We start from the raw sequence: 11,625 nt of genomic DNA, 5'->3' as shown, positions 1-11,625 counted from the left end.
GAGAGGGTGGAAATAATGCCTGCAAGAACCTGACAATAGGAGCGCCTTCCCAAACGAGAGAACTTCATGTTGTTTTCCTGGGCTGCAATGACTTGGCATCACCACTACAGTCATTAGACAGTCTCTGAAAGGGAACAAATGTTCTCGAATAAAAGGTATAATTTACAAGCAGATGCGCCAAGCTCTATCACTACATCAGAAGCCACATATAATGCTGGTGTTTTGCTTAAACAGCTAGGGGAGAGGAGGCCTCATTCTCAGCTCTGCAGCAGGCTCCTTTGCAACCAGCATCACTGTGCTCTCTCCATCCCCTTTACCACCTGGGAATTAACTTCGCTACTAAGTAAGGATGCTGGGAAACTCAGTAAGAAGCATTTCAGGGTTTTCCAATATAAAGTATTAACAGACTGGAAAGCCCGACTTGACATTCCTGCTGGGATGCCAGCTCCAGCCAAAGGCAGGGAGGAAGGGAAGGGAAAAGATGATGTCACCTGTGTGTAAGCAAATGAGAAGTTAGACCTGAATAGCCACAAGGAATGAGACAAAAAAGCAGAACAAAGAACCTTCCAACTTAAGCAACAGCACAGTACTGCCTTAAGAAAAAAAAAAAAAAAAAGGTGACATTACATATGGCTGAGACACACAAGGGCAGAAATAGAAGAACTGAACAAGCATCAAAAAGATATACCATTGGGTTAATTTTCAGAAACTTACTAAAATGCATGCAAGAGATTTATCACAAAACCAGCTGAACTCCATTGTATTTCAACAATAGGTTTATTTTAAGAAACATAACATGACATTAAGTAAAAATGCAAAATTGTGCAATTATGGCAAAATGTTTAAAAATCCACACATTTGCCCTCATAGGACTACAGTACTTCTTACTAACATACCTGAGCACTGAATGTTGGATGCCACTTCTAAACAGCCTTATGAACAGGGAGCTCTTCGATTTCTTGTAGAACATACATACACTGCATGTTTGGTGCACCAAAACTGCTTTTAGTTATTCTAAATTTTACTGATGGAATCAAGTGGAATTACAAAATGTCTCCTTCTAAAGTAACTAATAATTTTGGAAAAAGAGATTTACACTCACATAAGTCCTTACAATGGTAGAAATTCATTTAATAAAGGGAAAAATGAATGCAGAAAAGAAACACCACGTGGGGAAAAATGTACAGATTACTGTTTAAATATTATCAGTACCTTTGGTGCATTATTTTTTTTTTTTGTGCTGTGCAAGTTTACTTAAGCCTGACTCTAAAGCAAAACTTTACCAGGAATCTGACTTTCAGCAAAATGTAGAAGCATCTAAGAATTGGCAAAATGTCACAGCAACATTACTGTCTCAACAAACTCCTCACGCACAAGATTTAGTATATTCTACTCCCATGGCAAGTTCCAGGATTTAGCTTTTAAACACATTACAGACTTGGATCACACCCTCAGTTTGAATGGTTAAACAGAATGGAGATCTTCGTACTTTAGTGCAGATAAACAAAATTAACAAACCTACTGCAGAATTAACCACAGCATATTGTACTTCTATACATCACATGACCAGTCAATTGCTAACTCAATTCTATTTCATAGTTTCAAGTAATATATTGAAATTTGTTCTACTAAATAAATATAGAAGATTGTCAAAAAGCAGCAAGAAGTCTTGTAAATATTCAACCAAGCTTAAAAAAAACCAAAAAAACCAAGAAAAAAGTTACATAACACTTTGCAAAAAAAAAAATAATGGTTTTACACACAAATGCAACACTGTTAGGGAGGGTGCTTCAGAAAGCTTGCAGCTAGAGGTCTACAACAGCGCAAAGAGAGCTAGCCAAGGACTAAGGATAATTCTAAAGATGAAATTAGTTGTACTTTTAAAAAAAAAAAAAACAAACTCTTATTCTTGGCTATGGATATATATATATAAAAAACAGTATCCAGAAGAATACTAAACAAAGAAACAACACACCTCAACACCGTTGGAAAATGCAGTCTTAGCAAGAATTGTCAACTTCAACTTCAGAAAAAAAATTCAGGCGCTCGCATTTTAAAGAAGCGGTTTGGTGAATCTCTGGAAGATGAGGTATGTAATGCAAAGAGGCATTTTTTTTTTTTCCTTTTCATTTCACAGTTTTTTTTGTTTGTTTTTGCCTTTTAAACATTTTGTGCAAGAATTAGGAAATAGAACCAGGCGAGTATTTTCATGTATTAGAAAGATTCCATTTGGGAGCAGTAAGACCACGTAGTAAACAAACATTATCCAAATCCTCAGCCATGCCAGGGGGATAAACAATGAGCTAAATATTTGGCTTACTGAAATATCAGCTGTTAAGCCAGATAATGGTAAGCACTTACAGCCAGTGATGGCCACTGCCATTTCAAGTTAACTGCTTTACTTAGGTCAATTTGAGAAAATAGGTAAGAGTAAGATAACATACTCACAGCTCTGCAAAAATTAGAGCTGTAACAAATTAAACCTGGCAAATTACAGCTGATACGAGTTTTAGGATTCATTTTTTCCCTTTCAAATCCAGTTTTCACTACTGAAGTAGAGGCTGAACTTTGAACTTATTTACTTCTTAAAAATAAGCTAAATGTAAATACATAGAGAAAAGTGTTGCAATATATTGGATCCCTATTCTATATTTGCATCTAAGATTATTTAAGCCATGGACACTTATTGTCAATTTTGCTTTAATACACTGGATAATGAAGACAGCTCAGTAGTGCAAATTTTCACATTATAGATCAGAATGAAATAGAAGTTATCTGAGGGCTTGATTGCAGGGAGAAAAGAAAAACAACTTGTAAAGTTAAGCCACACTTCCAAATTACTGGAGCACATGCCAACTCTGCACATAGCAATGTACTTTAGTGGAGACAGAATGAACACTCCACACAAAAAGAAAAAAAATAAAATCAATATTATTAAGGCCATATCCTGTCACCATTCTGTGCAAGAATACCACTGCAGTAAAAATGTTATGTTAAAAAAGACAATATGATGACAGGACAGGGCCTCAAGACAGACACACACTCAATGAAAAATAACAGGCTGTCTTAAACAGTAGCATAAGGCTAGCCCATTTCAGACAAACAAGTATTAAAAACGTACTAGCACCATCAACTTTTGGGTTAAAGCCCTTTATGGGATGAAAAAAAGGTTTTAAGCAGTGTTAAAAAAAAATGTTTTTACAGCACTACATCTATGTGGCAGAAAATAGGTGTTGGGATTTTTCCTGTCCCTATCATTAAGCTCAATTTTAACAAAAATCCAGACAGGAAGTGGTACAATAATCTGAACAGGCCTCCTTCTGGGACAAAGGTACTCCATGTTCCAATTCTGACTTGAGTTTTTCTCCCAAATTGTAGTGCACAAACAAAATCACAAACATCTTAGCAGACTTCAAGAACAGTACAAAAAAAAAAAATCATCATGAATCAGGATCTACTATTCCTCTATGTACTTTCAGTCTCAAATTAAAAAAAAAAAACAAAAAAACAACAACTTAGTGATATTGCCTCAAATTTACCCGTATTTAAAAAAAAGAGAAATAAAGAAAAGTCACTTCAAAACATCTTGGACATCCTTAGCTATTAATGCTAGATTTTCTTTCACTGTAGTGCATAGTTATCCTGGCTCTTCCACTTAATTTGCTCTTACCACAAAAACACCCCTCTAGTATGACATGGTTAAGTGTTTACCAGAAAAAAAATGCTGATAATTGCACTTTGTAACCTCCTTCTCATTTCCCAGGAAAATATCAGTAAATATGAAACTGAACCAGTAATTCCCTCCCCAGACTGCAACCTTTAAAGAGCACCCATCCCCATATACAAAAAACTGCCTGTTTCAGCTTACAATAAATACTGACAGAATTTCTTTGTTTTCTTTTAAGACATGTTTTCTCTAGCATCAGATTACCACTGAAATCACTAAGGCCTGTTACTGAAAAAAAATTTAAATAACTTTCTGAAGACACTGCGGATACAATTTAGCAACAACACATTCAAAATGCCGACCTAAATCCCAGAGCTTATCGGGAGTCTCGTATACTTTCTGCCATTGGTCAGTAACCTCATCATACTGGTAGAGTGAATTCTTCCTGCTGGTTCTGAAAACATGTTCTTCAACAGTGACTTGAGTAGCTCTGACAAACAGATGGAGTTTATTTTTGAGGAGTACGAGTTTTATATATGGATTAATGGACTGATCACATGGAAAGTCTTTTTTTCGAGTCCACTTATTTTGTTCAATGTCATAGGCCTCTACGGTAAACATACGTTGATGGTTTCCACAGGTTCCAGCTATGTAGTAGATGGAGTCATTGTATACAGTTGCCAAGCCTTGGATTCTAGGCACAGTCATTGGGGTCAAAAATCCCCAGTAATCCTTCTGAGGATCATAGCAGAGAAAAAATTCCCCTGAAAAGAGAGAGGAAAAATAAAACATAACTTATGCTTCATTTCCAGAACAGCAATTCTGCAGCTACTAAGTTTTCAGGTATGTTCTTCCACAGACAGAAACAGTCTACCAATTTTTAAAAGCCTTGGTCCCATAACAAAAATCCTAGCACCATTGTCTGCTTTCTTTCAAGTGCATTACAAAAATATTAATAGCATGAGTAAAAACTACTTTGAGGTTCTATTCCAGCTGAAGAACAACGAATTTGAAGCACAACAGAAATACAAAATTTTACATATTTCCTAGCTATCCTTTACTACTTCTAAACCATGCTTAGTAATTTGGGACAACACCTTTCAAGATTCCAGTCTTGAAGTGTCTGAAGTATTTGTTTCATTCTGTAACATCTTCACAACATGTCATCTACAGACTGTGGAGTCTCAGAATTCAGTGCTTGAAAAGTTGTTAAATCTGAGCAAATACTTGTGTCTTGTACTACACACAGATTTTAAAGCTACTTGTATCAGGTGGCTGGGTTACACATTTAGGTTGATTTGCTTAAAAGGATGACGGGTGAATACTTGCAAGAAGCTACTGATTCATCATTAGTTCTGCAATTAAGACTATAAAACACCTCTTCTGTTGACTGCACAGAGTAGCATCTACAGACTGTACATAATGGAAATTCAGATGACTGAAAGCTCATGCTCTGCAAACTTGGTGAAAAGAACATGGATAAAGACCATCTTGTCTTTTGTAAAGCCTGGGGGAAGAAAGGCCTAAACAATTGCCAAATATTAGCATAATTCAAATCGTATATAATTTCACATGGCTATTTTAAGAATTTTAACCAAGCTGCTGTGTAACCGAGCACCTCAAGTATAACAAAGAATACAGAAATAATACAGTAAAATGGGTGGAACATAGCTTGAGAGATTAAGTCTTACAGATAATAAATTTTTTGATTACCCATTTTTGTTCCTCCTACGACTCCTTTTGTAACCTCCTACGACTGACACTTGCGTTCCGTTGGCATTTTAACACTCTTATCAATCCTTATTGACTACTTCAAACTTATGAGCTTTCTCTAGAAAAATTATTGAAAGTTAACTTTTTTATACTACTTCAGTGCAACTCAATCAAGGTTTTATCTACCACACTCAAATAGAAAAGGTGCCTATTTCCCATAAGACGAATCTTTATAATATGCTCGTTAGCACAGTGAAGTAGCTTGCTTATTCATGCGAGCATTGAGTTGTTGTTTAAACCACTAAAGCACAGAATTAGTGCAGCTAAAATTTGTAAACAAGATGCACTCTTATTCTATAGTTTATAATAATATCCACTTCTTAGCAGTTCTAAGAAACATTTAAAGGATGAACAAATACTCTACGAAGTTAAATATTCTTCAGCATTCCTTTTTAACCATCTAAAGCAGATGTCTGGCCCAACAGAAGAGACAGATCGAGAGAACTTGCTAGTGTAACAGAATTATTTAAAGCCACAACCAACAAGAGTCAAACCTGTTACAGAAACAATGAAAGAAGAAGAAAACTCTCTGCAAATCATGCAGAAGCCCACCAACCTTACCAAGTAGCAGGAATGCAAAGTCAAGAAATCAGGCTGACTTCTTCTAGTAAATAACAATGACCTTACAGTATTCTCTATCCTGTTTCTTTCCTTTGTATGGAAAGTGACCCAAAGAGGGAGCTGGTATGGATCCAAGACCCCAACTTCTGCAGGTGTTTACACAGGCGGACCCTAGCAAAGCATAACCAAGACACCCCCTCCTCCTTTCTTTCCACTTCTTGGGACTCTTGCTACAGCCTCATAGACCAGTCTCAGCCTTTTTAAGTGTAGACTGCTATATGGCTCAGGCATACATAAAAATACGTATTTTATACAAGATCTCCATAAAAAAAATAAAGGGAAGAATAAATTATTTGATCCATTCCCATACTGATCCTTTTTATTCAGCTAAGAATCAATATCTAATACACCAATAAGTCTGATCATTTACCAGAAGAAAGGATGTAAAGGCAGTACTATAATTACTGACCAAAGAAACAGAGCTAACTAGAAAGAGATAAATCATCTTTCTTAGTTACTAGGATGACTTCAAAAAGCAGGGTAGGGCAGGAAACGGAGGCCTACAGTGGTTAATTGACTTTTACGAGTCACCAAGAATACAGACACCAGGAATTTTCACAGGTTTAGCTAAATAAAATGCAAAGTGCTTTTTCATAGGACAATATATTTTCTTCAACACTAGTGCATTTCACCCAGATAAAGAAGATTTAATAAAGAAATTTCACAGTAAAATTTAATACTATACGGTTGACTTAGAACACCACCAAAACTGCCATTTGTGCAATAACTCAATACTACAACTTAGCGACACATTCCCAGTGCACAAGAAGTCAAGCAGCAACCTCCCTCTTCCTCGCCCACTGCTCTCCCTAGCTTTCTTCCCACCCCATTGTCCCGGCCACTCTTTAAATGTCCAGGAAACTTGGATTTTCTAAGGTGCTTAAGAGAGTGCAGACAGTTGGATTGAACAACCCACACTTCCAATAAAACACCATATAGTCAGTCAAACCACCTTACCCTGTAAAACATAGATGTTATCCTTATATTCCACAGCACTATGAAACTCCATTGCTACCGGCATTGGACAGACAGCTGTCCAACAGTTCTCTCGGCTGTCATAACACTCCACAGACTTGAGTGAGTTTCGCCCATCTCCTTCATAAACACGACCACCTATTGCATACAGCTTACCACAGCAATGAACCAATTTGCAGCCTATTCTGGCTCGCAACAAAGGAGCTTTCGGAATCCACCTATTGCCAGAGTGATCATACATCCAAAAATCACTCTCTGCTCTGTGGTCAATGGAGACCTCGCTGCTGCTTGGTCTGTAACCACCCGCAATATAAATATCATTATCAGGAGATACAAGAATTCCAACCTCCCTCAAGTCATTTGGTGGCTTGCATAGTTTAAACACTCTCCCTGTGACCGAATCTAAACAAGGCACTGTTTGCTTCTTTCCTGAGTGTTTGTGGGCAGCATCAAAGCATATGATCATTTCAGAAGCGGTCATTCCAAGCCGTTGTGTATAGCCATTGGCACTATGTTGTCCCTTTTGTACACAGCTTTTGGCCATAGCCTGTGCAAACATGGGAGGGATTTTCTCTAAAAATGTCTCTTCCAACAGAGGCATACGGATGCATTTGGCAAATATTTCTGGAAGGTGCACTTCTCTCTTATTTTGTTCATGCTCAAACCACCTTATAATGCTGTCATAAACATGTTCTTCTTTGTCTACATTTAAATCATCACTGTCGAGTATACTTATCAGTTGGTCTTTTCTCAACTGAAGAAATTCTTGCTCTTTGGTGACACTCAGAAACTTTTTACGAATGTAGTCTTGTGATCTGTCTTTGAGTTCCTGATGACCGTAGTGATCAGCAAAGATAAATACCCCAATGGAGTTCTGTGGGTCCAAATGACTGATCATGTATTTAGCACACTGGTCTTGTATGGAAGGGATCTGGAAGATACTAGCTGCAGTGAACAAAGCTTGAACGTTGGCCTCTGTCAGCATTACTCTGGAGGTATATGCATAGTTCAATACTAAATGCATTGACTCTGCTTCAACACCAACTATACGAACTTCTTTCTGGGTACTCTCTGTAAGGCCGCTAGTGAACATAGATCTACAAAAGAAAAATATTTAGCAGTTTATTTGTAATTACCTTTTAACTACAGGTATAAGAAATGAAATATATTTATCACTGATGTTACACTGCCCTGTTTGGGTACCTAAATTTAAGATCAGTTCTAGACTTACTGAAACAAAAGTGGCAAGCTGGAATTTCTTGCTTAATTATCTCACTAAGCCCATATTAAAATTCACTCAGTTTACAAGCAAAGCTCTTGACATATCCAAGTCTTTGCACTCAACTTTCAACATGTTATTTCATATGCATATTCTAGCCTGCTAGAATATGTAACTTTAAAAGGAAACAAGTAGTTTAACTATGCTGTTACTGTATCCAAGATACCCTCAATACTGGAGGCATTTTTGTTTGGGGTTTTTTAATAATGTGACATTTTCTCCAGTGAAACTTTCCTTTGATAAACAGACACTAACAATTAATTGACGTTAAGAGAACAGTAATCTTAACTTACTAGGTGCACTATATTATCTATAATTACATGGAATATTAGTATAGGTGTGATTTTTTTTAATTTTCATTTAATGAAAATAAGTTATAATTCTTCTTTGGTGATCACCACTAGAACAATGGACTATCGTACCTGAAATAAGGACTGATTGCAGCAAGAACATTTCTATGACAGGAGAATGTTTTCCCATGATCCACTTCCACTACGATATCTGTCAGTTGTCCTTCATCATACATGGTTTTAAGCTGTTGAAGAATACTACAAGCATGGAAGGGGTCCATTCCACTGCTGACTGTGTTTGAAGAAGGAATTCCGTTCAGTGTTTGTGAAAACTTACTTGGTTCTAAAAAGCAAAATTGAAACTGTTTAACAAAAAACAGAAAACCAACCCCCCAAAACCCCACACACACGAAAAAAACCATGCACGAACAAGAATTAGCACAAATTAATATTCCATACTTCCTCACTGTCACCGTCCATCAACAGCAAGTCTAACATTTTCAAGGGTGAATAAAGATACCTCAATTTTTTTTCCGTTTTCCCAATGTACATGTAGATTACCATTAACCTACAAAATTATACCAATTAAGAAAAAAAATCATATAAATAGTTCATATTTATTACATATCACCGGGGAGGAGGAAAATGAAGTCAAGAATCACAATGCTTACTGACTTATAGAATGGAAAAAGCAAAGAATGCAGAAGAATAAAATAAGCCCCCAACCTACATCACCATTATGCCAGTCTATATGTACATAGTTAACTTTACACTGAAACAGGAACTGGCTCCTAACTTACACAAGTGATGGTTAATGGCGCAGGCTCATGAAGAAACAGCCCTACAGTAAGTATGTTGGGCAACAAACTTAAATTTACCTAAATCTGTATATAAAGTTACATGTTTTTCTTTACAAATAAAATACAATTACCATTTAAAATTACTCAGGCATGAAGGAGCTCAGATATCATTGTGAAAACATATAAAGTGGAGCACATGCTTCTAAGTAACATGCAATGTGCCTAACGAAGTAAATCCCAACGCAAAAATTGAGCAATAACTCAAGCACAAAAATCTGTTTCGTAATAGCAACAAAATTTTTACGCAACAACAACAAAGGCGAGCTCAAAAGAAAAACATTAGGTGGTAAGAGCTGCAAATCAGGTAAAGCTGCTGACTGCAACAGAGAATGCTTCCAACAAATTTTGGGCAACACAAAGGGGTAAAGAGGATAGTGAACAACAATGTTGATGATGAATAGGAGATTTAAATTCTAACTCGTGGTGATATACAGCAGTTACAATTTCTCTTACTCAGAATTCAGACACAGCTTTGAGCACAGTCACAATTAAATCAGTAGGGATCTGCTGTTGGGCACACATTTCCCATGGCAGGCTCGCGGCCAAATATTGTCGGTGTCTCTTCAAAGTACTGTTAGCAAAAGTCTTTAAAACACTTCCCCCCTCCCCCCCCCGCCAAATACAACAGTAAATACTTAAAGGTAAGATCTACAACAGGGGAGTTTACTTTATCACAGTAACTGAGCTCCAAGATTCAAAACTAACCAATCATTAGGGAAGGGGAGAATTTGTACTTGTACTTGTTTAGAAACAATGTTAATCACAAGTGAGCAAATTCCAAGTAAATAATACCTTGCTAGATCGGTTCCAAGGCTTCCTACCTAGCAAAGCTTTGATGTACAAGAAAACTTTGATGTAGCTACCATTGCAGAAGAGTTTCATTTACTTTCTAACAGTGAAAAAGATGCAAAATAGTTCCTTCTCTGACCCTGCCAGTCACTCTGGCAATGAGCACATGCGACCAAGGCAGCTTCCAGTGCTGGAATAGATACTTATCCCTGTATTCCAGTTTTTCCTATTTAATCCTTGACACTATGCACATTACAGCTTTCACCCCATAAAACCGTCCCAGTCACTTTCATCACCATCATTTTCTCCCTCCTGCCCCAAGCACCTTTTTCCTCTATTAATAGTCCTCTCACCTGCACCTCAAAATTTTAACTCTGTTCCTCCCAAACATCGCCCCAAAATATTCTCCGCATTAGTTTCTCAGACACCCCTCCCTTCTCCACTCCCCACACACCCACCTTCATAGAAGCCTTTCACCATGGACAACCCCACTCCTCCCTCTCGGCTCAGCTCCCCTCACACAGACCACAGTGTGGGGATGTCCCTCACAGGAAACCCTCCTTCTTACCCTAACAAAGCACAGTACCACTGCACACCTCTCCTCACACCGTACTGCTCTCTCCCCACATACAGGCCCTCACTCAGGCGTCCTCTTCCCTCACACCCCTGACCCCAACCCCCACAGACACCTCCCAGGCACCTTCCTCTGCTATTACCTTCCCCACGCGAAAGCGACACCCCACACTCCAAGACCTTCATCCAAGCACCCCTGGGCCTCCTAGGGCCCACCCACTCACCCCTCACAGTCAGTCACCCACCCACCCCTCAGCCCAGGGACCCCAAGCACCCCTCCCTCACACCGTGCTCCCCACGGACACCCCCCACGGAGCACCCTCCCCGTCAACCCTGACCAGAGAGGCCCCAACACCCCTCCTCTACATGCCCCCCCCCCCCCCGCAGAGACACCCCTCAACACATAGGCCCCAACACCCCTCAGCAGCGACCCCACCCCACAGGCCGCTCCCTCACTTCAGCCCGTTCACCCGTCCCGGGGGCCCGGCCGCACCGACCTCCTAACGCTGCCATTCTCGGGGCCCCGCTCCGGCAGCGGGAGAGGGGCGGGGGGGGTAGGGGGGGGGCGGCCCGAAAGGAAATGTCACCGGCGCTGCTTCCCCTGCGCCGCTTCCTCTCCGCGACCCGCTTACTCCCGCGGAAGCCAACCCCGCTCCTCGCACTGACCAACCTGGAGCCCGCGGATTGGCCGCCGCCCACGCTGCCTGGCGGGAAATGTAGTGCGGGCCGCCGGGGCCGCACGGCCTCTGGCGCGCGGGGCATGCTGGGAGTTGTAGTTCCTCCCGTGCGGACTGCCTG

General features: G+C 39.4%; 1 protein-coding gene across 1 annotated transcript; it reads right to left on the bottom strand.

Annotated features, from left to right (window-relative positions):
* Positions 1–758: 758 nt before the first annotated feature.
* On the bottom strand, positions 759–11,396 carry KBTBD8 (kelch repeat and BTB domain containing 8). The gene is made up of 4 exons (XM_052777964.1): positions 11,325–11,396; positions 8,738–8,948; positions 7,019–8,133; positions 759–4,431 (listed from the first exon to the last, which is right to left on the bottom strand). The coding sequence occupies exons 1-4, from the start codon at positions 11,338–11,340 to the stop codon at positions 3,968–3,970; spliced, it is 1,806 nt and encodes a 601-aa protein (XP_052633924.1). The 5' UTR covers positions 11,341–11,396; the 3' UTR covers positions 759–3,967.
* Between the last annotated feature and the right edge of the window lie 229 nt (positions 11,397–11,625).

The sequence above is a fragment of the Harpia harpyja genome, chromosome Z (assembly GCF_026419915.1).
Source record: "Harpia harpyja isolate bHarHar1 chromosome Z, bHarHar1 primary haplotype, whole genome shotgun sequence".
NCBI lineage: Eukaryota > Metazoa > Chordata > Aves > Accipitriformes > Accipitridae > Harpia > Harpia harpyja.
This window is presented reverse-complemented; position numbering and strand designations above follow the sequence as displayed.